This window comes from Megalops cyprinoides, chromosome 8 (assembly GCF_013368585.1).
Source record: "Megalops cyprinoides isolate fMegCyp1 chromosome 8, fMegCyp1.pri, whole genome shotgun sequence".
NCBI classification, from domain to species: domain Eukaryota; kingdom Metazoa; phylum Chordata; class Actinopteri; order Elopiformes; family Megalopidae; genus Megalops; species Megalops cyprinoides.
Genome location: NC_050590.1, coordinates 1,922,566 through 1,950,425, shown reverse-complemented (window position 1 = coordinate 1,950,425; position 27,860 = coordinate 1,922,566). Strand labels below are relative to the sequence as shown.

The 27,860-nt window shown below is 46.9% G+C and overlaps 2 protein-coding genes and 1 non-coding gene across 4 annotated transcripts in view; 1 reads left to right on the top strand and 2 right to left on the bottom strand.

Moving 5' to 3' along the window:
• LOC118782482 (leucine-rich repeat-containing protein 28-like) overlaps positions 1–13,701 on the bottom strand; it is a 24,916-nt gene extending 11,215 nt beyond the window's left edge. Inside the window, exons 1-5 of one of the 2 annotated variants that reach the window (XM_036535864.1) lie at positions 13,636–13,701; positions 10,408–10,635; positions 9,924–9,964; positions 7,829–7,866; positions 5,307–5,444 (exon numbers count right to left, since the gene is read on the bottom strand). In XM_036535864.1, the coding sequence (XP_036391757.1) occupies positions 5,307–5,444; positions 7,829–7,866; positions 9,924–9,964; positions 10,408–10,575 (385 nt within the window). In that variant the 5' untranslated portion in view covers positions 10,576–10,635; positions 13,636–13,701. Of the gene's footprint in view, positions 1–5,306; positions 5,445–7,828; positions 7,867–9,923; positions 9,965–10,407; positions 10,636–13,332; positions 13,386–13,635 lie in introns of those variants that run through there. The other variant, XM_036535865.1, reaches the window with a different exon arrangement.
• LOC118782517 lies at positions 8,643–8,802 on the bottom strand. Its single transcript, XR_005005159.1, has one exon. It is a non-coding gene; the product is annotated as a U1 spliceosomal RNA (small nuclear RNA).
• ttc23 (tetratricopeptide repeat domain 23) lies at positions 12,638–27,860 on the top strand. The gene is made up of 11 exons (XM_036535535.1): positions 12,638–12,961; positions 13,351–13,522; positions 13,701–13,824; positions 14,591–14,749; positions 15,149–15,326; positions 21,549–21,720; positions 22,046–22,151; positions 22,909–23,036; positions 23,272–23,421; positions 27,029–27,111; positions 27,466–27,860. The coding sequence occupies exons 1-11, from the start codon at positions 12,888–12,890 to the stop codon at positions 27,581–27,583; spliced, it is 1,464 nt and encodes a 487-aa protein (XP_036391428.1). The 5' UTR covers positions 12,638–12,887; the 3' UTR covers positions 27,584–27,860.

Sequence of the window (27,860 nt, the reverse complement as noted above, 5' to 3'; positions counted from 1 at the left end):
TCTCGGCAGGGAGACCTCCGCTTGATACTGGACCCTCACTGCTGCAGGACCCCCACATGGCCACACGTGGCGCTGCGCTGACGCTCATCCCTTTCACGCTCCCTCTGTGTCACTGTTTATTCGGAGGTTCATGAACCTGTACTCCACCCCAGGAGTGTAGGCCTGACTGCCAGTGTGGGATGCCACTGCTACATCCATGAGCCAGGTACAGAGCAAAACCATCACCACTTCACCAAATATCGTAAATAAGGATGGATCGTATGTAAAAGAGTGAGCTCTGACAGCCTGGATTAGGGATTTGGTAAGCAAATAAGTAATGAAAGCAGGCACAAGCACATTCACTCTATAATGGTGCAGTGGTTTTATCACCGTTGTGATGTGATGTGTATTTTGTTGTATGAACAGACCTCCATGCAGGCTGCTTATTGATGTGGCAACGGCATGTCACTGCACGAAAAAAAGACCTGTTTCATTTTCAGTCAGGCACCCGAACAGACCCCCTGCCCCGGGTGACCACAGTGTGTCTGTCTGTGCCGTCCCTGTGTGGCTGACTGTCACACAGGGTAACCTCTCCCCCACTGCTGCCACAGAGCAAACTGAGCCAGACCCTCCAATCGCTGCATTCTTCGGAGGAAGACAGTGACAGACAGACAGACAGACACACACACACACACTCTCCTGCTTTTTTTGAATCTGTAATTAAACACTTAATGTGAACCACAATGAGACAGTTTCCCCTTGTCACTGTTTGAAATTTAGGGTAAAATTATGGTTCAAAAAATATATAGGTTATGTACCTTCCTCTGCTTAAAGGTGTCTGCTACATACATATATAGTGTATTACAGTAAATCACACCTATGCTTTACTGTGCCAACGGCATCTCAACAGTTCTGTGCCTTCTTGGAGTCTTTGCTTGGCTGCAAACTTTCCAAAACGTGTTGCCTGCAAAACTGGGGTGATTACACAAATTTACATAACGGGAGATCACACAAAATGCGATTATTGCTTTATTGCGGAATTTTCTTGACAAAAGCCGACAATTTCGCCCTGAAAGCTTCCGTTAATCTTGGATTTTGAACGCCGTGTAGAAGATGCGGTGCGGAATTATACGGCAGCCTTTCCCTCCGAATTAGCGAGACCGTTTGTCTTCATCTTACAGCTTGTATTTGGCCACGGTTTAAGAAGATAAACACCACTCCGAGCCATGAAAGGCTCGCAAAGCAGCGAAACAATCAAAGCTTGAATTTTAAACAAACGTAAAACCGAGGGGCTGGAATGAAGCGATGTTACGCGATGCAAATACACTGCGTCTTATCTTATCTGCACCATTACGACGCGGCACAGCCCGCGAGGGCCTCCAGCTGAAACGGTTTGTTTCTCACCTAAAACTCGCACGAAGGGCTCAATTAAAATACAGGAAAACACTACACAGACGTCACATGAATGCATGCACATAAACAGCTGCCTTTATCTGAATTGTGGAAGGAGTATGGGTATTAGCGTATATGGCAGCACTCAGCAAAAGACACCTTTGTTTACGCACTAAACAATTTATGCAATTTTGCAGCCAAGAATTTTCCCGGGCTCTCACAAAAGTGGTTTCAGCTCATTATGAATAATCATAAAATTGGAGATAAATGTGTAACACACGGAGAATTGTTCAGGAGATTAAAAAAAACAGGAGGGCGTATCTTAAAATTTGGAGATGTTCTTCCCTAAAACCATCATACAGGGCCGCTGCTTTCTTCCTTTTCCCTCAATTTAATCCACTTGGGGTTTTTTGTTTTGTTTTTGCCTTCGGGAAGAGAGTCACTCCAACTTCAGTTGCACTTCTGTAATCTGGCTGTGAATTTTTCTCAGCTCAAAACCTGACCAAAACTAACATTACTAAAAATCACTTTCAGAGCCACAAATATACAGCATTTCAATATATTCTGACACCATCATGGGTTAGATATGTCATTCTAGGCACAGAGAGATCCTTTTTTCGTTGACAAAATAATTACGGTTGACAAATGTATGCAAAAAATAACACCTAGAGTTGCTGTTTGACATCCTAGCATGTTTTCCATGGCTTAAAATGTGTAAGAGTTGAGTTATGAGAAACAGCAGCTTATTTCTGTAAAAGACTTAGTTTGGTAGGGGCAGAGGTTGCAAAGGGACCACAGGGGGGGTGGGTGAGGTCACACAGGAAGCAGGCACACAGGTGACAGCCGAGGTGAAACGCCACATTCGTTTCGCAGGGGGGTGGCCGGGGGGTGGGGGTGTAGGAAGTAGACGCCACTGTTACATTTTCAAAGAACTCTTGTTCTGCTTTTCTTAATTCTTAATTCTTTTCTTAATTTTCCATTACAGCCGATGAAGATGTGTAGAGATAAGAGACGCATGTAGATGTGTAGAGATAAGAGATATTTTTATACAGATCAGGCTGTATAAATGGATAAAACTGTAACCTGTGTAAGTGGCTCTGGATAAGAGCTAATGCTAAATGACAATAATGTAATGTTACGTACGCAAGCCTGTGTGTGGTGACACACAAAAGCATACAGTATCCAGAGCAAAACAACTACTCAGATAACAGCTTCTACACTGCTATGTGATTTTTACTAGAATGTCTACGCATGCTCTAACAATGGGTTTTCCTCCAGGGGGAGAGAGGAGAAACAAATTTAGAAATTATTGGTTATTAATTAGTGTTTGATTAAGATCACTGCAGCTCTGCAGACACTCAGGTGCTCAGCGAAGAGGCTTCCTGGGCTGGAAGTGTAGTAAGGAGCAGGGCTCATAACCGAAAGGTTGCTGGTTTGATTCCCCACTGGGGCACTGCTGTTCTACCTTTGGGCAAGGTACTTAACCCATCTTCCTCAATAAAAATATCCAGTTGTATAAATGGATAAAATTGTAACCTGTGTAAGCAGCTCTGGATAAGGGTGTCTGCTAAATGCCAATAACGTCACGTAATGTTATGTAATGTAACGTAATGTAATGTAACGTCACGTAATGTAATGTAATGTAATGCTTCCAGAAGAGCTCTGAGCGAGATCAGTCAAGGAGAGGAAGGATGTGAAGAGCGGAATGGGAGAGAGCGTTCAAGGCCACAAAGATGTGTGAAGACTGGACTCATTCAAAACGAAACCCGCTGGGTTTGCAGATCAGTTCCTGTCGGCCCGGAGGTGGAATGGGTGACAGACAACATCGCAAGACGCGAGTGGGAGAAAAGGTCACGCTGTCACTCAAAGGTTTGCCGAAACGTTCTAGGGGCATTTGGCACGCAAAGGGTGTGAGCTGACCAGCGCGAGAATGCTGGCTCGCAGCGCCACACGACAAAGAGGCCGCCGCAGTGCGGTCACACCGGCCCGTTTCCTGTGGGCGGAGTCACATGCGGAGCCCGCGCAACGACCCAGACCACGCGCACTTCCTGTTTACTCTGGTCTGGCCGCAGAGTGGGGGGCATGCTCTGGCTGGGGGTCCCGTGAAGCGTCGAACCCCAAACTGCACATTGCTCGTAAACAGCAGTCTCTGCTCTTTAAACGCTGCCCTGCCGGGGGCCTGTGACTGTGGTAACGTCACCCCAAACCACAGACCGGATGGGGACAGGAAGGAGGGGATTCACAGCAAGCCTGAACACACAAAATGCAGAATACCTGCAAGAAAAATGAGCATCATCTCAGACAAAGTATTAAGCAGTGGAAATCATCTTCTTGCACAAAAACTACCAGATTATTCACCAATAATCTAGGCATCATGACAGATTCTTTGTAGTCACTACAGATACCATAAGATCACTCTGCACACAATATCCAGACACCAATAACTGTAACTTATACAGACGTTTAAATTTAAATAAGCATAATGCAAACTAGATCTTCAGCAGCACTGTGTGGAGGCACCGAAAAGCACACTGATCCCAGTACAGTTCTGTTACTAAACACACCACCTGTTGAAAGACCAGACCATGCTGTTCCCATTGAGTCACACTGCACACTGCAGACACATCAGCTGTAAGAGCTCAGACCACACTGACGCTAGCTCAGTTATGACCTTGTGCATGTACTGCTCAAAGGTTCAAGCAGTACTGATCCCAGGTCAGTTCTGTGTGCATGACAGCTGTGAGTAACCCTACTACATTGATCCCAGATCAGCCCTTTTACTCTGCATAACATGTGTTATGAGTGCAGCCTTTGACAGCATGTTCTGTCTCGAGGGAAGAGTGTAGGTGATGTCCAGGACCTGTTCTGTCAGATCTGACCTCTTTCATGAAAAGAACAAGAGCAGAAACTTTTCTGATTTCCCCCCACAGTGAGGGGTCAGTGTTAATCCTGTTCGCAAAATTTTCAAGCCCCGTTTTCCACTTCCGTTTGAGCGGCTGTCTGACGTGTGAGGATGAGTAAGCATGGCAGAGCCGTGGAGAAGCGTAACACCTCCGCTGAAACCAGATTGGTTCGGGGCCAGGGTCCTTTTTAAACGGCGGGGCTGGAGTGGCCAGGAGGCTGGCAGCGGGGCAGTGTCCAGGCAGGCCGGGCGGGGTTTGAGCTGCTGCAATACAGTCGAGCGGAGAGTGGATCAGCGGGGGGGGGGGTGGACACACCTCGTCCTGGCTCTCTCCCCAGCTCCTCTGCCAAGCCCGCTGTGAACACTACACCCACACACCCCCACCCTCCCCACAGCCCATTCCAGACCCCCCTTCGTTAGTGCCTATTTTTGCTCGCCGTTACTAAATTAGGAAGCCGGGGAGTGGGCGGGCGGGACGGGCCTGGCGGTGGACGGGAAGGAGACCTCTGAGGGCTCGCGGTGGGCCAGCGCCAGCTCAGCCCGGATCATTAGGAGCGGCTCTGACGCGGGTACAGAGGCTCTGTGAGGGAGGGGGGGGGGGGGGGGGGGGGGGGGGGGGTGGGGGGACCGGGGGCCAAAAACACGCTCCAGGCTCCCGGCCCAAAACCCGAGGGACTAACAAACAAACAAACAGGTCTGTACAAGCGCTGCCAGTCTGGGGGAGTGAGCCAGGCTCTGGAGCTATAATAAGCCCCCTCACGCTCGGCCCTGCATGCAGAAATGGGGCACAGCCAGGGTTTAAACCCACAGAGACTAGTCACGGCCTCTGCACTTTAAACAGACACCTACAATGAGAGAGAAAGACAGGGAGAGAGAGAGGAAGAGAGAGAGAGGGAGAGGGAGAGAGAGAGAGGGAGAGAGGGAGAGAGAGAGAGAGAGAGAGAGAGAGAGGGAGAGAGAAAAGAAGAGAGAGAGGGAGAGAGAAAAGGAGAGAGAGGGAGAGAGGGATGGTGGGAAGGCCCAGGCCACACACCTGGAGGCAAGGATTTGAGCCGGTTGTTGGCCAGCCTCAGGTGACGCAGGGACCTCAGTCTGCGAATCTCGGGACAGATGTTCTGCAGGGCATTGTCACTCAGGTCCAGGGACTGCAGCTTGGACAGGTCGCAGATGGCTGGTGGGGGGGGGGGGGGGGGGGGGGGCAAACACAGGTACCCATGCATTACCTTGCTTTGCAACATCTCCAATATGATCTCACTATAGATAACATCATCATTACAAAACAGGGCGGCTTCATATGTTGGTTACTTCGATCAACTTCTACAGTCCATTTCTGAAGCGAACAAAAGCACATTTATCACTAGCCTGCAGTCATTTAGCTACACACCGACGACGACAAACCATGGAACACACAGCGTTTCCGTTGGCAGTGGTTTACAGCACCACATGTATGCACTAAGAACCACAGCTTAGTAAAAGTCCTTTCAGATTTTCAACCCTTCTCTTCCACCGCTTTCATTTAAAGGTGGGAAAGATGACACCAGAGGGTGATATCTTTACAGTGTGAAATATTTCCACAGGGATTGGAGGCTCTTTGTGCTGTCTCTAGGTGCAGGACTTCCTGTACGCTGTGAAGGCACAATGCACGTCTCTCACTCAAATGAGATTTATATGTTCCACATTTTTTTTTCTGATTATAAATTAAAATAGGATAAATATTGGGATAAATGGATTTTTGTCTCTTCAGTAGCTGACGTAACGTATATGCCTATGAGCTAGACCATTTTCCAGCAATAACAGTACGCTGACATTACTTGAAAATAAATGACATCCAGGTAGAGTCAGAGAATGCCAATAAGTACTTGGGGGGGGGAAGCACACAAATTATGAGGTTTCCTTTCCCAATCTTAAGGGGTGTGTAGTCACCACTGGAGAGTTAAGGGTTTTAAGGTGGGACGTCTAATTAAAGTGTAACATTTTGAGATTGCGACAGTTGGTGCCTCGTGCCGCATGAGAGCAGATCCCAGATCCCATTCTATAAACAGCGCTATTTTCTTTTTGCTCTATAAGTTGCTACCATCCTTAAAAAAGGCCACACATGCCACAGTATATTCTCTAAAATTTATTTTCAACACATTATGTATCGAGTGTGTGTGTGTGGCGGGGGGGTCTATGAAATTTCAGATTCAGGAACATATTTGACTACTTCCCATCACTTTTCGGTGACTTTCCTGAATGTAGGTATTTTCTAGGCCTTTCAGGAGCTAGGAAACCCTGAACATCCAGTTTCATTAACCCAGGCCAGAATGTGGAGCACAGTAAACGCTGAACACTTTCCAGCAGGGAAAAGGGCACAGCAAAGCACGACATGTCCATCAGCTGTAACTTATCGAGTGTTATCACAGGCGGTAAGCGTGCAGTCCAGCATGCTGCGCCTTATCGCACCAACAGACTCTTGGACTCAGAGATCAAAAGTACTCCGTGCTTTCTGGTGGGCTGGGACCCCTGAAATCGTGCACTAGAAATTTTCCGCCTCTGAATATATACTTGTATACTGCGTTGGTCAAATATGCGCACAGGAAGGAGTGTTACCTCTGACCACCACTTGCACAGGCGAGGATTAAACTGTCTGCTAGTTTCGCTGCTCATGAACCAGTTCCCATTTCTGTTATAATGAATATAAACCGTTAATAATCCAGCAGTGAATTAGCACATTGTTAGTTCTTTATTTATTCAACATACAAGAAGTTCTAAACCTTTGAAAAAACACCAATTTTATTGGCCATGAACAGCTCTCTACAGAGAGAGTGATTCAGCATCTCTTACTACAAGGCATACATATACATACTGACTCTCTAATGCTTAGTTACAGGAGCTGAAACCTTGCAGTACGATAACTAACCTAAGGACCTAGCACCATGCCCCTCCAGCCCCCACCCCCAACCCCATACCCCACTCACATGGTCCAAATTTGTACTTGTGCCCCTTGATCAGCAGCAGGTCTGAACCCCGCCCCAACCCCCATAACCCCCATCCTTAGCCCCCAAAGAGGACACTGTTTGGGCATAACTGGACCGCAGGCTGGTCGTAGCAGTAAGATACAGAACTTGTAACCGAGAAGTTGAATACATAGATGGATAAAACTGTAACCTGTGTAAGTCTCTCTGGATTAGAGTGTCTGCTAAATGACAATAATATAGTGTATAAGGTCAGCTCTACGGTCTTCTTCCATTTCAAATGATTCCCCGGGTAGATGACAGACACAAAGTGCTAAGTGCCATTTCATCTTTGTCTGATGGCTCACTTATACTGGGGCAGGTTAGCATCACACGCTGGCCTGCTCCTACTCCAGAATCAGGCAAACTGAGATACCAGTGGAGGACAGGAATAATGCAGGCGAATACTGACCACTACCATCCCATAGGGACATTCCCATAGGAGCACCTATTTGCTGCTTGACATAGGTAAGAGTGTAATGAAAAGTGAAACATGTGACTTCATGTACGTCATGTGATGTGATCATGTGATGTGAAACACACAGAATCAAACTGCTTTTACCTTCAGGAACCACGACCATGCTGTTGGAACGCAGGTACCTTCAGGGGAAAAAAGAAACATAAGTACTTTATTAATTACTCTTGTTTTGTAGGAAGATGCAAGAGTCATTCACAGTATCTGACGAGAATATCTGTTACCAGTGATCTCATTTAACGGCTGGCCAGAGGGCAAAATACATTACACATGGATACAGTCCTTATTAGCTTCTGTCGTCTATGTTTCTGAAGTGAAATAACAAACACTGGTACACTGGAAGGAGTCCCAGACAATGTTACCAAACAATGAAATATATTGACAACGAGAAATTCCTCCGCGCTTAGAAGGCTATTAGGAAGTGAACCATAAAAAGCTTCTCTCAAATTGCATGTTGCTGCGAACTTAGAAGCAACGCATTACCATGAGCACGCGCATTCTCTCCCGGTCCTGACAAATTCAATGACTGCCTGCGAGGCGCATATTATGGCTGGTTCTTTAGTGACGCCTACTGGACATTTGCCAAACTGCACATCTCCAGAGGTTATGCTGATTGCACTGGAAGACTAATGCTATTACACTCATTACATTATTTGGATTTAGCAGACGCTCTTATCCAGAGCGACTTACATAGGTTACAGTTTATCCATTTATACAGCTGGATATTTACTGAGGCAATTGTGGGTTAAGCACCTTGCCAAAGGGCACAGCCGCAGTGCCCCGGTGGGGAAGTGAACCAGCAACCTTTCGGCTACAAGTCCTGCTCCTTAACTGCCATGTTACACTGCTGCCCCACTAGACAGACAGGCAGTCGCCATCCATTTTTCAGGCACAAAAACCAGGGGGAGGTACAAATGAAGACCCCCGCTAGCAGAAATGATGCAGCTGAGTGCCGCATCAAGGGAATTGGCAGGGGCCAGCAAAGCCACAGTGCAGTGACCGAGCCTCAACCTGAGTGAGCCACATTCAAGACCACAGCATCTTCCCGGCCAGGTAATGCTATACTGAATAGCCGCCCGACGGGTTAAATAAAACGGGGTGATGTTAAACAGCAGACAACAAATGCGGAGTATGCTTATTATAAATACCATTATGAAGCCACGGTTCTCTCTTCACTGCTCCAACTGCCTGCGCTTTAATGATGGTAAATTTAAGCTGCAGGTTTAGTTAACTAAAAGGGAAAGCCAATAATATTTCTCCCACGAGTTAAAAATAGAGATGCAAGATTTCTTTGAAAAAGACTTGAATGAATATTTCCTGTGACGTTTAGTACAGTATGTCACAGGGACATGTATTTCTGACTAAAACCAGATCGACTTATTATGAATCCCTGTGACATACTGTACAAAAGAAAAAGTTGGTAATTATATTGCTTAAGTAATATTGCCGTACAAAGCCTGTACTTTGATCTCCAAACGTTTAGAAGCTCTGCTCCCTTACCAATGGAGCTTACTCCGGTGAATATATACCATACGTATGTGTTAATATGTCTGCATCTCAGTAAATATTCTACCAGCCTTTCTCGCTAACAGAACAAACACTTCTGGCAAAGCAAACCCAGACAAGCCGGGAAAAACGGCATAATGATGAAGGATAGCCAACCCCGCTAACTAGGTTTACACTTCGCTGGAGAAACCCTTGATTAAATGCTTTGATTATAACATAACTGCTTCAACCAGCGCGTTACAAAAAATATATGGCAGTCTGCTTATCTTCACATTTCTGGCCAATGGACTGTGTCTTTTCAGAATTCGCCCCAACCCAAGACTTTGATGGAGCAATTAGAGGTGTAATTGCTCTCAGCCAATCTAGCATCCTCCACTAACATCATCCACACACGAGGGGAATACTATGGGATGTTGAATGGAGCGGAAATGAAGAATAGGTTTACCCACACCATTTGCTGCAGTAATTACTATTGCATGATACTGAACTTGGACACTGGACAACTGTTCAATGGTGGAAACCCACGTTCCGGGAGAGTGTAATTAAGAAACTCTCTCCAGTTATATGGCGGTTAACAAAATCAGTGAGTGAGTCAGTGAGACAGATGTCTGCAAAGCATCACTGAGCAGTCCAACGAAAAGGAATGACATATCCCAGCATGCTCCTGTGTACTTACAGCTCTACGAGGTTAGGCAGCTTCTGGCTGAGGTTTTCTGGCTGTAGAGGCAGTAACAGGATGAAGGCAATCAGGTTGCAGAGTCAGGTGACAGGCGTTACTACAGGTTTACGTTTCAGTTTTGACAGAGACATATGAATATCAGCAGGCCTGTGATAGGTAACATTGCTTGAAGTGAAGCAGATTGATATCACCTTTCTAATGTGCATTACAAATCAGCAATACATTTTACACTTCAGTTGTGTACAAAACCGTTAACCAGCCAGACATGTATTTTTCCAATATACTTCAATAGTTTTAAGATATTCCACAGGCCTAGCTTCCAGTCCGATTACAGGACAACTGAATCCAACTGTAGTAATGTAGGGTGGGACACGTAACATGGCAGCTGCTGATCCCAGATCAGTAGGAATCAGGGCAGTAAAGACAGCGGTTTGGAGGCATGCAGCCCTGATCTCAGGACAGATCGTATGGGATCTCCCACCAGGGTGGTGAGCGTGTTCCACTTCATGTAGATCCTCTCCAGGAAGTGCAGGCCTTCGTCCCCCAGCAGGTCGGACGGGAACATGCTCAGGTTCCTGTAGTTCAGGAACAGGCTCTTCTGCTGCTGCTGTTTGGCTGTGAATATTGTCTCGTACACTTCCAGAGCCATGGTGACCTCTGACCTCAGATGTTCCCCCCTTTCCTCCCAGCATCAGAACATCAAAACTCCCTAAGAGGCAGACATTAACTCCAATCAGCACATTAAATTAAATGGATGCGTATGCCCTAGGTATGATTGGTCTGCATACCAATTTGTAGCATGTAAATGAAATTCCTCTGTCTTATATTGTTTTGCATAGATATATACACTTCTTGTAGAGGTCGGTTAGTGCATTACAGAATTACAACAGCAGGAAATCAACAAAAAAAAACTGAAAACTAAAAATATGCACATTATCTTGGTGCCCTTGAGACAATGATTGAATATTGTTTATGTTTATACATTTAAAGGCAAAAGTAAGCATGCCCCCTCAATGCGATTTTATTGGCATATTTGCCAGTTTTTGCCAAAAAATCAAGCAAAATTAGAGATAATTTGATCTGCAATCTGATTTCTGAAAACCTGATTAAATTACTCTACCCATATTTCAGTTCAGGGCAGTGAAAGTAAGGTCATTTATAATTGCTTGAAAATGTGAAAGAACAAACCACTGTTCTTGTTGCTGGAAAACACGAGGATTATATTTCTCTAAGTTATCACCCTTTTGGTTTTTGCTTTGACCCATTCATATTAATAGGAGACAGGAGAAATTATACAATATGTGTGTTTGAGCATGGATATATCGTTGTGTAATATTAAAAGACTATTCATTGTTAATGCTTATTTACAGTCTATTTACATTGTAAATCGCATCTCTGACTATTGGATTCGTTATAATTCAACTCTACAGGTTGAAAGACGAACTTAATCTTTTGATCCTGGCTCTTCTTCAATTTAGATACTTCGTTGTTTGTTTGTTCTTTAAAAAATTACACCAGGTTTTCCTTTAACCGCCGGTCAGGATTTAACGCGCGTAGCACGTACTTAAAGTCAAAGTTTGTGTGTAAGTTAGGTAACTGTCTTGCATAACAACCCATATGATGTGTACTAAGAGGTGTCGTGCAAACCTTGAAATATAATCACTTGGTCATTTATGTTGCAGACAAATGATAACTATAAAGTGGATGCCCTCAACTGTTTCTGACAAAATAAAATCTTTCAAATACGTACGTGTCATATAACTTTCGTAACACGGACGTGTAATATAAACAGAGAGAGACTACTTGCCCCAGTATTCATGTATTGGTCACATTCTGCCCAAAATTCTTTGCGGAAATTACATTAATGTCTTTTACTTTATTTCTTGTAAATGAAATAATCCTCTTTCATTACATATGTCAGGTTCAGTAGTTTAGTGGCAGATATTAATATTTTTATGCATGGAAACTTATTAACTCACGTCAAACAGCTACCGTGACCTCATTTTCTTCAGGTAGAAAGAAGCCAACTACAGTAACAACTCTACTTCACAAACACTGATAGCGGACGTTCAGTTTAGCGTTGCCTGCTTGCTACTTGCATTCGACATCATCGCGTAATTTGAGAAGTAAATTGAGACAAACCTGTCACGTAATTTTATGTCATCTTCTCTGTGTAGGGAAGCGCGCCAGCTGGCAAGCTTTCAGAGCAATTACTAAACTATCACTACTTCAGTTGCCTCTCAGCTGAGATTTATTCAGCCAACGCCATTGGATGGTGTTTCTGCGTCACGGTAAGGCAGTAGGTAAACGCAAAATTTTGTGGTTATTGTAGTTTTTGTTCAAAGTGGCGATTTTCAAGTTGTTTCTTAACGTATGGCCAGCTAGTATTACACTATACAGTATCAACACACCCTCAGCACCTCCATGCTATCCTCTGCGCTCAGTAATATTTACTAACAAACTATCTGTCTGCTTCGCCTCACCAAGCTACGCGGAGTAAGATGGAAAATGATAACATGTTATATTTTTTTATTAAAAACGATATGCAGGATGTATGGGAACGCAGCAGTGATTTCCGTTAGGTCCGTGCGGAGATCCTGGTCTCCCCCGAAACCCCAGAATCCACCGCTTTATGGAAGACGGAAGTGTAGTCCAAGCATCTCTTGATTTAACTTCTTTGGAGAAAAACGCTTTATTTGGAGCAGACCGCTTAGCGTGTTGGCATTGCACGGTCAGGGAGACCGCGGAACTGTGATGGAAGTGACGGTCACCGGGTCGCTGACCGCTGCTTAAAAAGACCGCGACACAGTAACGCGCGGCTTGGATTGGTTAAGACGTCCTGTTCCGCAGATCAGACAGCAAAAACACACCCTTAGCAACGAGCGAGCTTCGGGAGACAACAAAATCCAAACTACCCCATGGAGGCCCCCGACTGAATCTATTGCTCATGCAGCTGTGAAAATGGACAGTGTTAATACAGCGAGCGATAGTAACTGTAAATCTCTGGAAAACTGTTTGGCTGAAAGACGAGAATCGTAAGTAATGCTGATCATTCGATTCCAAGTAGCCTATTAAACGGTTAGAACGGTTTCGGATGTATGGAGAAGCATTTGTGTGTTTGTTGATGTCATTTCCTTACGAGAATCTCGTACGCATTGTGGGGCAGCATCTTTGTGTTATTTTTAAGCTTGGCGGTTTGTTTTTCATTAGCCAGAGGTAACATTATGAGTGATATAAATTGCCTTATCACGTCATTTAGGGGGAAACACGATAATGCTAAGGACAACGTCTCCGAGGAGATCAAAAGTTACGGAGAATGACTGATTCTATTTCTGAATACTATCCGACTATTCAGGTTATTTATAGATGATAAATTGTGTATGACGGAAGTTTGGGAGGTCCAGACCATTGTCTCCAATTACAGCACTGGCGACAGCAGCAGCGGGGGCTCGGCGCGATCCGCGCACAGCGAGAAAGGGCCGAGCGCCCGGTCCCACAGAGAGGCTGGCGAAGCGCTGGCGGCTGTCATGATGTCCCCGGAGGAGAAACTCGCCGTGTGCGAAACCCAAGCACAGACCTACGCGGAAAATCAACAGGTAGCGGGCAAGCTAACGCAATAGCCTCTGGTATCGACTGATACTGTCTAGCAAAACGTCACTTCAGCAGCAGTTCATACTCCTGTTTTTAGAAAGGAAAGGCCTTTACTTACAGGTTTGCGTTTGCACCTGGAGTTCCTGAGTCATGTGTCTGAATGCGCACCTGTGCTCTCCACAGTTTGACGCTGCTATCCAAGAGCTGGTGCGCTGCCTGGCCCTGGTGAGGTTGGTGCATGGAGACGGGCATCTGAAACTGGCACAGGCACACGCCAAGCTAGCACAGAGCTACCTGGAGTTTAAAGGTGATTTATTAACCACCACCACCCCCCCCCCCCCACCCCCCCAACACACACACACACACACACACACACACACACACACACACACTCAAAGCTGCCTCCCATGTCATGATGGCTCACCCTGGACTAGCTCCAAGTGATTGGAGAGTGGGGCTTTGTGAACCCTAGAGTGGGTGGAGCCATCATGTGTCAACACTGGCTTCAGCCCACTGACTTTTGTTGTGGAGAGCAGGGTCATTTGATCGGTTCACATAAGTCAGTGATTGACAGAACATGTTAGCGTCACTCGTTACAGAGTTCGTGGAGACTCAGCACAGGTGTTATATTTATTGTGACCAGACATCCAGCTCAGTGCATTTCACCCTGAAAATTCTGTTCCTGCCGTTGTTGCAGGTGTAAGTGTTCTGATTTGCTTTAAAATGAAACATCCACAGCTAGCACGGGAAAGCAGACCAAAGCAAACCTGAAAGGTGGTGGTCAGAAGGAACACAGAAGCTGAATATCTGGTCCTAAAATAAATAGACTATGGGCTCTCTGCCCCCCCCCCCCCCACTACAGATGCCCCCGACACCCCCCCCCCCCCCATAGACCCCCCCCCCCCCCCCCCCCCCCCACAGACGCCCCCCTTCACAGGCACCCCCCCCCCCACGCCCCATAGACGCCCCCCCCCCCCCCCCCACGCCCCATAAACGCCACCCCCCCCCACACACACACACACACACACAGACGCCCCCCCCCCACAAACGGCTCTCTGTGGCGTGTGTCGCAGGGTGGGCTGTGCAGGCTCAGGAGCATTCGGCACGGGCGTTGGAGGCGCTGCTGCTCCGCACCCCCTGCTCCCCCGAGCAGGAGGAGGGGGAGAAGGCCGACACCCTGAGATGCCTCCTGAGCGTACACCACACCCAGGGACAGTCTGCCCTGCTGCTGGGCAAATATCCTTTTCCCTGGATTTTTGTGTCTTCAGCTTGGACACAGGAAGCTGATCAGAGTATGAAGCCCTCAGTGTTTAAACCTTAAATCAATATTGAGTGCAACTTTAACAAGAACAGCAGCATGTGATAGAGTGCTTATATCCACCAGTCATAACATTGGTCTTGTGAAACAACCTTTTGGACAGAAAAAGGCCCTCGCGCCCTCACGTAACACTTAATGAAAATTATGCAGTAGCCCTTTGATCACGTAATTTCTTCACTGCCCCAAAGCCAATGGTCTAAAAAGTTGTTCGACTCAGTCCTTAGCTTTTCTCTGTTGTCCTGCTCATGGGCAGGTAAACTGACAGGAGCAGTAACGTGATTTCAGCTCTGCAGACCAGCGGCTGGCGAGGCAGCACAGAGTAAAACTGCAGATCGAATCACGGGAAAGTCCTTAACCATCCGCACTCTGGAGGAAGCCAAGGCGAGCCTCGGGAAAGCAGAGAGGATTGTGGGAGACCTGCGGCAGCTTGAGGGCGGGAGCAGCGAGGAGACGGCAAAGACTGAATTTGAAATCACCACCGGCCTGTCCAGGTACGTCAGCCTGGTTTTAAACGCTGCGTGTGAATCATGCCGAAAACCCTTGGGTGTGGCTTTGAAATGATCCCCACTGGCAGGGACCCCAGCTGGTTACAGGGCACACTGTGATATTTACCAGAACCGTCTCTGTGTCAGAGTCACATGCTTAGGCTATTTATTTCCTCTCCCGCAGTGTCAGGTTCTCTGTGGGCTGAACTGAGCGCTGGCTCACTCCCAGATCCACTGCAGGTTCACTGCACTGTTGTGCATCTGTGTTACAGCTGTCTCTCGTTTGTACTGTTGTATCTGTTTCAACTGTGAACTTTAAGAACCGGTCCGGGAGCACAGCGCTGAAAGAAAAGTTGATCTTCACCATTTAATTTGCTTCAGCTTGGAAAAACCCAGTACTGTGAATTTTACACTTTGTCCACAAGGCGGAGCTCTTGTATAGCGAATTCGTCAAACACTTAGATTACGGTCAAAGTTTAACATAATATTTCTATTTAGAGTTTGAAACTACCTTTGGAAACCCGTTATATATATTTATATCTTTATATCTATTACAAGGTTTGTTCTGAAGGGAAAAATTTTATGTAAGCATCGCTACGCAGTTGTTTAACTGAAGAGATACTAACAATTAGAGTGTTGTCATCCTGTGTCTTCTCCACTAGATGGCGTGATTGGCTCATTTTTCGCCTAACATGCCCGTGAAAATCAATGCTCAGAATCAGCGTTACTACCACTGGTCATTGCTTTTGTTGGTGGTACTTTTCCTTGATGCGGCTTCCAGTAGTCCAGGCTGATATAAGTCTGTTCTGAGGAGCACTCAGACGGGCTAAGGTCCATCCACATGTCTGGTGCAGACTCTGCGATAAGCTGGGATAACACATGCACAAAAGCAGAGCGGTAGACTACAGCAGGTGATTTGCCTGATCACCCTGTCAATGTCATAGACACCGGTCTGTACATAAGACACAAACAACGAGCAACGCTCTTCCCGCAGTTAGAGGGGGGTCTATGCTTAATTATCTCTGTCAGGAGAATGGTTGTCACCTGGTGTACATGGCTTGCCTAATGAGGTTGATAAGCGCAGTTACGAGAGGCTGATAGAGGGCCTCTCTTTTGCAAGCATGCTGCACAGATTCTGGACAGCCGCTCTGATCCATATATGCTCTGGATGGATCCACCTCCCCACTAAGCCCACCATACCAGGAGATCCATGCACGGTGTAGATCAGTGCATCTTTGTTGCATTGGAGCAGCATTGTTGGAAAAAGCTACATATGCGCCCAAACATGCGCTAGGTCAGAGGAGCAGCAGAGGGCGGGGCGCCCACACGTCTCACTCCTCCTGTCACGCTGTGACAGACAGGCGTGAAGACGGAGGGAACCTCTCAGCGTCTCCATCAATATTTAAAGAGTGTCTCTTTCCTCACCTTATCCGCCAACCCACTCTGACTGCTGAGCAGTTTTAGGCAGATTATTGACTCCTGGAAATTTTGAGACATAGGTCATTTTTTTGAATGTGTTGTAGAATCAGGAAATAGATCCAGTTGGAAATCCAACATAATATTCTAACGTAATTAAAATTTTCAATTTAATGTTTCTTTTAATGTAAAGCAGTTGTATGTGAACCTGTGTCCTGAGTCAGCGTCTTGCTGCTTTGACTCTTGTCTGTAACCTCAGTGGTTAAAACAGGAAGGCATCTCACTAATGTTCAGCTGAACTCAATCCACGGCAGCCATGATCCTGCTCTTTCCTGTGTGTGTGCATGTTAGAGTGCTGATCTCACACGGGACATCCCAGAGATCATGCGCTGCCAGGTCACTCAGTAATCGATTTAAATCCCTCCTTTAATGGCAGTTGGCCCGTTGGTTTGCCCCAGCCTTGATCTGGAATAGATGTGTTTGATTGAGGACCAGGCGGGGGCCAGGTGGGGGCCAGAGCACAGATCATTAGGCTGGGGGTGTGGGGGGGTGTGTGGTTTAACCTCCAAGAGTGTGGCCAGTAGGAACACAGAAGCTGAATAATAAGTAGAATATTTGTGGCCTCGTGCCACCATGCCTACAGATGTCTCCTCTCTGTCCCACGTGCATCGCGGGTTCTGTTCCTAGGTGGTATGCAACCGTGGCACCTTCGGGTATCGAACCCATAACTGAACGGTTAGCATAACTTTGTATCTTCAGTACCTCTGCTCCTTCGCATAGGAACACATAATCTGCAGGCTGCCCTGGTCAAAGGGGGAAGAGTGAAGAGATGATGTTATGGAAGGGGAGGTGCGTCTCTGAGTCCTGCATGTTTGATCCAGCTGAGCACAAGTTTCCCTGCTTCCAGAAGGATTCAGCCAGCTTTCGTAGCTGATATTTCCTTTTAGAGTGAAGGGATTAAGAGTGACATTAATTGCACAAAAGCCAAGATGCAAATCAGAGGAAGCTACGTGAGAAAAGCTGGTGGACTTGTCATGTTTATATTCACACAGACAGCTTGGGAACTTGTTTTAGGACTGTGAAAGTAGAAAGTGAAAATAAATGTGCAGACGTGTGTTCGTGACTTGCCGTGGTTTGATGGGGGGTACATCCAGATCTCCAGCAGTACTCCTGGGGTGTGGAATGATCAGAGGCATTCACACAAATGTAGGAGCAGTGAAACCAGTTTCACATCCCGAAAGAAACTTCCTCTCTTAGCTGCATGGAGCTGGATAGATCGTCTTTGGTGTCAGCGCTGGCCAGCGGAGGTCTCTTACCAAATCGTTCTGTTAGAACACAGAGGCTAACGTTTACTTGGTCACCATTACAATGGCTACTGTAGTTGTGCTGTGTTTTGAGGGACAGACATATAAGCATCACAGATGTTTACCTGTTCCTGTACTTTATAATAACTGAGGACCAGTAAGATGGTAGGCATCAGGCTCGGAGCAGTATTATCACCCAGAAGGGCAGTGGAGTGATTATAGGGTTGTGATTGATAAGATAACATGAAATGAGATACACTTTATTGTCCTGAAGGAAATTTGTCTCATGGATGATGATTTCTGTGTAGGTAGATTAGCATATTTAGATAGGTAGCTCACGTAGATTATGCATCATACATACATTAAAAACAGTACAAATACTTTACATGCACATACATATGCACAATGGCAGTGGACCCCTAGCTCCTAATCTTACTTCCCAGGCTGCTGTTTAGGGGTTTAATGGACAAGGGCAATGAAGGAGTGCTTATACCTGCTAAAATTTACCTGAGGGTACTCAGAGGCATCTGCTTGAAGGGAGGAGCTGGTATTCAGGGTGCAGCGCATGGGTTTAGAGAGGGGTCAGAGACGGGGCGGGATTATTAATCATTATTGTCATCACTCAGTTACTGGGTAGGTCTCCAAACACTGCCTTCTACAGGTTATATATATGTGTGTTCAGTTATTGCAGTTTGAGTGGGCTCGTCACCTCATACAGCCAATACACTGAATGTATTTTTCCATCATTTCCTGACACCGGGTAAGTGGGATTGTCACTTGACAGATCCATCCCTGTCTTATGGGTTTAATATTTAGCCATTTTGTGACAGAGGCACAGTGTGTGAGAGTATCACGTCCTGTAGATGCAACACCAGCCTGTGCACACCTCTGGTCTCCGGTGACAGTCTATGGGGGATTATCCCCTAAGAACTGGTAGTGTGATGTCATTTTCATCCAGTGGTCATCACCGACAGAGACTGGAATAATCACTACACACAGCCCACCGTGTCCAGATGTCAGTTAGTTGGATGATAAATCTGTGTGCTCGCTCCCGTGCCTCAGGTCTGTTTTCGGTGGTAGAGTGAGCTGTTTTCGGTGGTAGAGTGAGCTGTTTTCAGTGGTAGAGTGAGCTGATTTCAGTGGTAGAGGTCTGTTTTCAGTGGTAGAGTAAGCTGATTTCAGTGGTAGAGGTCTGTTTTCAGTGGTAGAGGTCTGTTTTCAGTGGTAGAGTGAGCTGATTTCAGTGGTAGAGGTCTGTTTTCAGTGGTAGAGTAAGCTGATTTCAGTGGTAGAGGTCTGTTTTCAGTGGTAGAGTGAGCTGTTTTCAGTGGTAGAGTGAGCTGTTTTCGGTGGTAGAGTGAGCTGTTTTCAGTGGTAGAGTGAGCTGTTTTCGGTGGTAGAGTGAGCTGTTTTCAGTGGTAGAGTGAGCTGTTTTCGGTGGTAGAGTGAGCTGTTTTCAGTGGTAGAGTGAGCTGTTTTCAGTGGTAGAGGTCTGTTTTCAGTGGTAGAGTGAGCTGTTTTCGGTGGTAGAGTGAGCTGTTTTCGGTGGTAGAGTGAGCTGTTTTCGGTGGTAGAGTGAGCTGTTTTCAATGGTAGAGTGAGCTGTTTTCAGTGGTAGAGGTCTGTTTTCAGTGGTAGAGTGAGCTGTTTTCAGTGGTAGAGTGAGCTGTTTTCAGTGGTAGAGTGAGCTGTTTTCAATGGTAGAGTGAGCTGATTTCAGTGGTAGAGGTCTGTTTTCAGTGGTAGAGTGAGCTGTTTTCAGTGGTAGAGTGAGCTGTTTTCAGTGGTAGAGTGAGCTGTTTTCGGTGGTAGAGTGAGCTGTTTTCAATGGTAGAGTGAGCTGATTTCAGTGGTAGAGGTCTGTTTTCAGTGGTAGAGTGAGCTGTTTTCAGTGGTAGAGTGAGCTGTTTTCAGTGGTAGAGGTCTGTTTTCAGTGGTAGAGTGAGCTGTTTTCAGTGGTAGAGTGAGCTGATTTCAGTGGTAGAGGTCTGTTTTCAGTGGTAGAGGTCTGTTTTCAGTGGTAGAGTGAGCTGTTTTCAGTGGTAGAGTGAGCTGTTTTCAGTGGTAGAGGTCTGATTTCAGTGGTAGAGTGAGCTGATTTCAGTGGTAGAGGTCTGTTTTCAGTGGTAGAGTGAGCTGTTTTCAGTGGTAGAGTGAGCTGTTTTCGGTGGTAGAGTGAGCTGTTTTCAGTGGTAGAGTGAGCTGTTTTCAGTGGTAGAGTGAGCTGTTTTCGGATATGAGGTCACTGGCAAAGCCTGTTACTCAGGTTTCTGACTTATACGCAGTGATTGCCAAGATTATTAATATGATGGGAAGTCTGCTGGGACTGATAAATGAAGACATCATGAGAAACCGCTACATCAACAGTGAAAAATGAAGGTAGCGTTGAAAGTCGTCGTTATGGTCCTTTGACATGCTATCCTGTGCTCCCTTTGGTGGGTTTGGATAGAGATGGAATAGAGACAGCAGTGTAACGTAGTGGTAAGGAACAGGGCTTTTAACCAAAAGGTTGCAGCTTTCCAATTCCCTGCTGGGGCGCTGCTGCTGTATCCTTGGGTAAGGTATTTACCCCAGAATTGCCTCAGTAAACATCCAGCTGTATAAATTGATAAAACAGTAACCTGTGTAAGTCACACTGGGTAAGGGCATCTGATAAATGCCACTAATGTAATGTATGCTGCACATTCTGGCATGGTGTTTTGCAGTTTTTATCGGTAGTGAGCTTTTTGGGCTCCTGTCCTGTAATTGGATGAAATGCCCTGAACTGCGTTTACACACTGGACTAAAGACTATGAGCAGTGGCTGTGTGGAAGCTGAGGCAAAATATGTGACCATCAATCAATGTGACAAACGAGCGACAATCGATAACATTCCAGAAAAAAATGTCTGGATAAAATAAAGATCAGTCACAGTCCTGCTAGGACATAGTGTCATTAATATGATTGCGTTTTACTTTAAAGAGGGCAAGAGACCCTCCATTAGGCCGGGCACTTTCATTTTAGATGGCCGAAAGGAGCATAAGGGATATTTCCTCTGCAGCTGAAGGACTGACTTTGTTTGCCGTGTTAGTGGGTGTTCCATTAGCCCTGATTGCGAAATGGGCCAGACGCTCAGGCTAATGAAGTCGCCGTGTGTAGTGCGGGGGTCTAATTGAATCTGCAGTCCATTAGGCGGAATGGATCCCTCTGGGAAGGCAGGTGGGCGGGGCTGGTCAGATGGAGAGATTAGTGGGGCAGGTTTTTTTCTCCGTAGGTTGGTATCAGACCCGGCATTATGCTGCAATCCCTCGCTGGCCGGGATGTGGCATCATCATCTTACATCCTCAGAGGCCTACAGCAGCACAGCGAATAGCGCCTCTGAATAGCACAGGGTCTGCACTTGCACAGGTCATAAACACTTCTTTGCATAGCCTTGTGCCTGGTTACCCAGCAGAGGCAACACCAGGCCCGGCCCCTGGCTTCACCTCTGCGTAGCTCACAGTGTGTTTGTGTTGGTCCCTGTGCTCCAGGCTCTACCAGAGGCAGCGCAGGCCACAGGAGGCCCTGATCCAGTGTGAGAGGGCCCTGAAGCTGCTGCAGGGCCAGAACAGGCCCAGCGAGGTGTGTGCGGTCTACAGAGACATGGCCACCATCGAGCAGGCCCAGGGCCGGCTGGACAGGGCCACACAGCACCTCTTACAGGCAAGAAACTGCATGACCGTGGCTGATGTAGCAGTGGGGGAAGCTGTCAGTTGGCATCAGTTGTGTAAACTGGTAACATGCAAAGAAAAAAGCAAGTTACATCACTTAAATTACTGGAGTTTCTGTTTAGGAAATAAATAGGCCTGTTACAGAAAGGCTTTCTCCAAACCTTGGTGTGAGGTTGATTTTTTAAAATGGTTACTAAATAAAAAACAGATGCCTTTGAAAGCATTTGAAGCTGGCAGTAGGTGTGTGGGATCTGCTAGGTCCACATGCAGGTTCTGGGAGGGTTTCATTGGTCTTGTTTGGCGGATCTTCCTCACAGGCCCGGTCCGTGGCACAGAGCCAGAACCCAGGTGGGGTGGAGCAGGCCCGCATTGCCCACAGTCTGGCTCTGACCCACTCTGCGTCAGGACAGCCCGAACACATTGGTGAGTCTGTCCCCACCCGCCCCCAGCAGTGAGGCAGTGCTGAACAGAGCTAGCTCCGCAAGTAACCACTGCTCACCAGCCCATAGACCACTGTGCATCTGTGTGAGCATACTCAGCGGAGAAGAGTCTGATCTCCCATGCTGAGAAGCTCAGAGTCAGAACTTACCACAGTAACTTACACAGAGATGAGAACTAGGGTTGCGCCAGTAGTGGATAATATCAGACATTGATGTGAGTGATATTACCTGTTGACTTTGAAGGAGGCATGTTTCATCAAAAGATGGGAATACAAAAAATCTTCATTCTTACTTGCAAATTGCAAATCTTAATTTATTAAAATGCTTATTTGTGGTATGTGTCGAGTTATGTCATTTAAAAATAAAAATTAAAAAGAAGTTCTTGAGATTCATCGATTGGTCTATACTGCGCAGACGTAATGAGAATGACTGCTTGGTTATTCAAATATGCATTAGATCATTAGATTAGTTATTAGATCACCAATGGATTACTGGATTTAGTTATGCATGGGTAATTGACTGATATTCTGTACTTTCCTGTCTGAAAATGTGAGGTAAATCAGATCTCTTTGTTTCAGTGCTTGTGAGAAAGAAAGGATTTGATCATATGGACATTCTCAGTTGGGAGGCAGGGAATATTTGGATATCAGACGAACTGAAAGGCACGTGACTAATGCTAAGTGATGGTACTCTCAGAGTGGGTGGCTTATGATGCTCTTTGACTCTTTGGCTGTGACCAGACAGTGCCCTGCGCTGCTTTGAGGAGAGTCTGGAGGCGTACAGGAGCACCCTGGGCCCCGAAAATGCCCTCACTCTCTCAGTACAGGACGACCTCTGCCGCCTCCTCCTCCTTATTGGCCAACAAGAGGTGAGTGACACCAATGCTCACCCAGTCAAGCAGGTCAGTCACACCACTGAAAGCAGTGCAAGAAACCAGCCAGTCACACCAGTAAAACATCTCTGTACTAAGGTTGTGTGTCTCATATATGGCCTTCTTGATGTGATGTTTTTTGATATTTTGTTTGTGTGTATAACTGAGTGCGTTTGCGTGTGTGTATGTACAGTTTATTTTTTTTGTACTTTGCTCCCCTGTGTATATGCAGAGCGCTGTTAAGATCCAGAGGGAGTCTCTGCCGTTGAAGAGGAGCGTGTTTGGCGACCTGAGTGCAGAGGTGGCCGAAACGTTGCAGCTGATTGCTGGGGTGGAGATGACCCAGGGGGACATGAGGCGGGCCCACAGAACCATGAGCAAGGTGAAGTAGGCCACCACACCCTCCTTAAATTACCTCTGGGAGAGAGTGACCAGTAATGGGGGGGGGGGGGGGGGTTGGGGGGCTCATGTACCTTAAAATGGGTGGAGCTACAATGTGCTGTCAGTGACTTGTGCCTTTGAACCAATCACAGTGCTTTGCTGTGGGGAGCCAGTGATTGACAGTAGTGTGGCCCCACCCATTATGGATTGGTGAAGCCTCACTGCGTCCACTGCAAGGGTCAAGGGACTGCCCGTCCCGTTCGTGCAAGGGAGAGCCGTAAGCCCGCCAGGTGTGTGAAGCGAGGCATGAGCTGGGTGCGAGGTCTCTGCGGGTTTCTCTCACACGCAGACACAGAGCTGCCTTTATCACGAGGCTCAGCAGGAAGGGAACGCTGGAGGACCAGGCGTCCCAGGGACTGCTGTGTATCTGTGTGTATCTGACGGGAACCCTGGCCGGCCAGAGTCCCTCCTGCTGTGAGAGTTTTACTCATCTCCCCTGCTGGTGAGGCAGCGTGCTGTCTCCGACACTCCACTTCAGGAGTCAGCCCCTCCAGTGTAAAACCTCACAGAGCCGCATTGTGCAACTCTGAGGAGCAGGCTCACACAGCCCGGGCCCTGATGTCTTGGCCGAGATTGGAGCTTTGCAGACAGCCGCCAATTATAGAGGGACCAATTATACAGGGACATTCCACTGTGTCAGGGCTAAAGGGAATCAAATATAACACATACAACTCCAAATGCAGTTCATAAAGAATATTCCCTAGGTTTAACCTACTGCTATAACTCCTTATGCAGTATGTAAAGAATCTTCCATCAGTTTGACCTGCTGTTCCAGCACTAAACGCATTGTGTTTGAAGGAACATTTTTCCATTCACAGGTTGAAAAGATAATGACTTCAAGGTACTTGGCAAGCAGGTTTCTGCCAGCTACAAATGTTAATTCCTTTGTTTTGTAGTTACTGAATGAGGAGATGAGGGTAGTTTTTGGTCAGTGACCAAAATCAAGTGAAGTGAAAAGACTCTGTGCTGCTTCCCATATAAAACACTCTTTGTCTTTCATTGAATCTCGCAGCTAACTCGTTGTTCCTTTTTTTTGGTTTAAATCAGGGTGTATAACTGTCGGCATTTGTCAGAGTGCAAAGGAAATAAAGGTCTCTTTAAAGGTTTATTTTAAAATAATCTGCCTTCACGGGGCACTGATTAAATGTTCCTGTTGCTTTGGTAACATTTCAGTCCGAGGGAGGCGCTGACTAACATGGCTGTTTAAAGGAACTCAAACCAGCTCAGAAGTGTCCTGCCATAACACACGCCCACGCACTGGAACCTCACACAGCGACCTGTCAAATCAGTTTTTCATTCCACCTTTGGCCTTTGAGCAGAATGACTCCACCAGGAGAGAGGGAAAAAAAACACTTCAAACTTCAAATAGCGAAGCTGTGAGCACTTTCTGGATACCGGTAATAACACGCCTGTAAGTTTAGGAGGCCTGTTGCTAAGTTGCTGTGTTATTGTTTCTGAGCGGAGGGGCTCAGAGTTTCCCCGCCCCCCCAGCCAGGACTCCCACGGTCCGCACCTCCCGGGGCCAGCGACCTTCCCGAATTACCCCTGTCAGATAGCATGGAGTGATATCATGTTCTTTTGCCCGTACGCCATGACAACAGCTGTGAGTTCTAGAATCTGCGAATCTGAACGAATTCCAGAATGTTGGAGTGTAGGTGGAGTTTGGAGGGAGGGGGGGGTGGGGACCGGGGGGTCACAACAGGAAGTTCTGGCAGAGCTGTTCTTATCCTATAGATTCCCTGCTCTGGGGGAAGGGGTTGGTGAAGTGACCTGAGCCATGTCCCTGTGGATGAATAAACTCTGACAAACAAACCCCCAAACCCTGCCGCTTTTCACATTGCTGCTCAACTGAAACTCCTCATCAGCCCTGCCAGACAGGGACAAATGACGAAAGAGCCAGGCGATGGCCAAAGTCACATTTTCCTCATTCAGACTCTTTCATCTACTCTCCTTTCAGTAGCAGGGAACATGTAGCACTCAGTTTTCCTTGTTGCAGGAAAGGTCAGCGTGGTGTAATGTCCGTTGATTGTGTGGCTGGCGGACTTTGTTAAAGCAGTTATGTAACTCTGGCACATGTGTCTGCTTTGGAAAACCATCTTTCATTTTCCCTCCTTTTTCAGAGAGAGTTTTAATCTGTGGGGGATGACTGTGATAACAGACTGGGCCTAGCCAGCATTCATCTGTAGCCAGGAAAAAACTGATGTCATATGGTGAACACCGAGTGGCAACAATACTGTTATTGTTTTATTAAAAGGTACCTCATGTGGTTCTAGAATAGAGAACAGTAACTGTATTATCAACTTGTTGTGGAGAAGTTTCTTTGTCTCCACCCGAGAACATTCACAATAATACACGTAATTTAAAAATGAGCACTATATTATGCTCTGAAGTCCATCTTCAAGTATGTACACAATGTCACCAGCATACCAAGTCTGTATGTGTATGTGTTCTCCATTTCATGTCAGTAATAATTAACATTGTTGACAGCAAATATCTGGCAATGAGATGCACACAAAAATCTAAAGCTGACTTATGAGTTATAGGCAGCAGCAGTCTAGTTTTACTGGGTACATATGAACTGTTTGCATCATCTGTATTTATAACCCATAATTGACCATTAAAAATAATCTAAAACCCAGGGAAAGCATGTAGTTGGACATTCCAAGCATTTTCAAGACAGGCTCCTAAGGCACGTGGATGTCGTGTGCGTTTGACAGGTCCAGCTAAACCCTTTCCCTGGGGTTCTTTTTCAAACACCGATTGACCTCTTCCCAGAAAAACTTCTAATTAATGTCAAACTCTGATGAGGTATGTTAGAGGATGGCTGCACTGTAAAGTGCTTATTTACGTGTTTGTTTAACCAGAGAGCAGGCCAGGAGCCCTTTAGCACGCTGTTGGAAGATGCCCAGATTGTTTGCTGAGGCCTAAGCTGGTCAGCCAGGCTCTGTGGGGGGGAGAGCAGGAGTGGGGGGTTATTTGTGGATTTGAAGTGCTCTCTGGGGGAGGTCTGGACGTGTTTTAATACCCGTGTGCCAAAGGGCTCCTCTCCAAACGGTTTCCAGCAAACAGGCGCGCTCTCTCAGGCCTCTCTGCTGCTCGCTAATGAACTCACACAGAGTGCTGTTAACCCCCCGCTTTCAGGCACGGGCTCCACCCTGGCCTCGTACCCGCTAATCCCCGTCACTCTGATGCTGTCACGTTAGAGGACAGCGCGTCTGAGCTGGAGGCGGGTCAGTCGGACCCGGGGCCAAATTGAAAGACGCTGGCAGGCCGCATGGCCGCCCTCGGGGGACACACCGAAATCCGGACAGGTCCCCATCCAATAGGGAATCCTCTGGTTTGAGTGATGCTTATTTTTGTCCCCCCTCCCCCATTACCCCCCACAATCTTTATCCATCCCTCCCACACCCCAAAACCTTCTTCCAACCCCCGCATAACCCTCCCCCTCAAGCTTTCCATAACCAAAACCCCCCCCCCACAAAACTTTCACCAACCCTGCCCCTCCCCCTCACATCTCTCCCCACTCCCACCCCCGCCCCACCCCACAGTGCCTTGAGATCCAGGTCCTGCTCCTTGGGCCCCAACACAAGAAGACCAGAGCTGCACAGCGCACCGTGGACATGCTGTCTGAGTGAGTCACCTGCACCCTGCCACACTCACCACTCATATTCACTGTATCATCATGTTCTGCCACCTTAATGATACATGGTGACATGCTTTACCTCCTCAACCCTCTCGCTTTCCTAGCTGCTTCCAAATACTACTCATACTAAAACCTGCTTGAATGTTTTGAAATTTAACCACATGTCAAAATGGGAGAAATCAGGCCCACAGTTTCTGGAGACATAACATCAAGTGAATGAATTGAAACATACAGCTCTGTCTTGTTTTAAGGTTGTTTGTGAGGTAGTAGACAGATTGTGTATATTGCAAGGAGCTTAGTGTATCCCAGAGTAAATCCACCTTTCCTTGTATTTTCTCCTAGGGCCCCAGAGGTTGCTGGGCGACAGCGCAAGGCAAGCAGTCTGAAAGCCAGGCCTCCTTTTTGTGCAGTGGTACCTTCCCATAATCCCCTGGGAGGCACAAATGTTACTGACTCTTAGACGGGCCTAGCTGCCGGGCTCTTCTATCAGACAAAGGTGTCCCAGGACTGCAAGGCGACGTTGTGTTCCCCGTGTCACCACAGTAAAGGGGGTGGGCAGGGGGACAGGGTAATATTTTTTCGAGGTAGGGAGACGTTCCTCTCTGTTTCACGGCCCCTCGTCTGAAATGGATCTTCACAGAGGCCTTTGTTCATGGTGTTGCCATGTCAACACACATGATGTCTGCTTTGAATGGGAAGTGCTGAGAGCAGCAGAGAGTCCCCAAAACCCCAAACCC

Excerpts from the sequence above, each read along its gene's own strand:
- ttc23 (XM_036535535.1), top strand. The coding sequence starts at position 12,888 with ATGGACAGTGTTAATACAGCGAGCGATAGTAACTGTAAATCTCTGGAA. Across the intron at positions 15,327-21,548 it reads ATCACCACCGGCCTGTCCAG|GCTCTACCAGAGGCAGCGCA; the intron begins GTACGTCAGCCT and ends CCTGTGCTCCAG. Across the intron at positions 23,037-23,271 it reads TCCTTATTGGCCAACAAGAG|AGCGCTGTTAAGATCCAGAG; the intron begins GTGAGTGACACC and ends GTGTATATGCAG.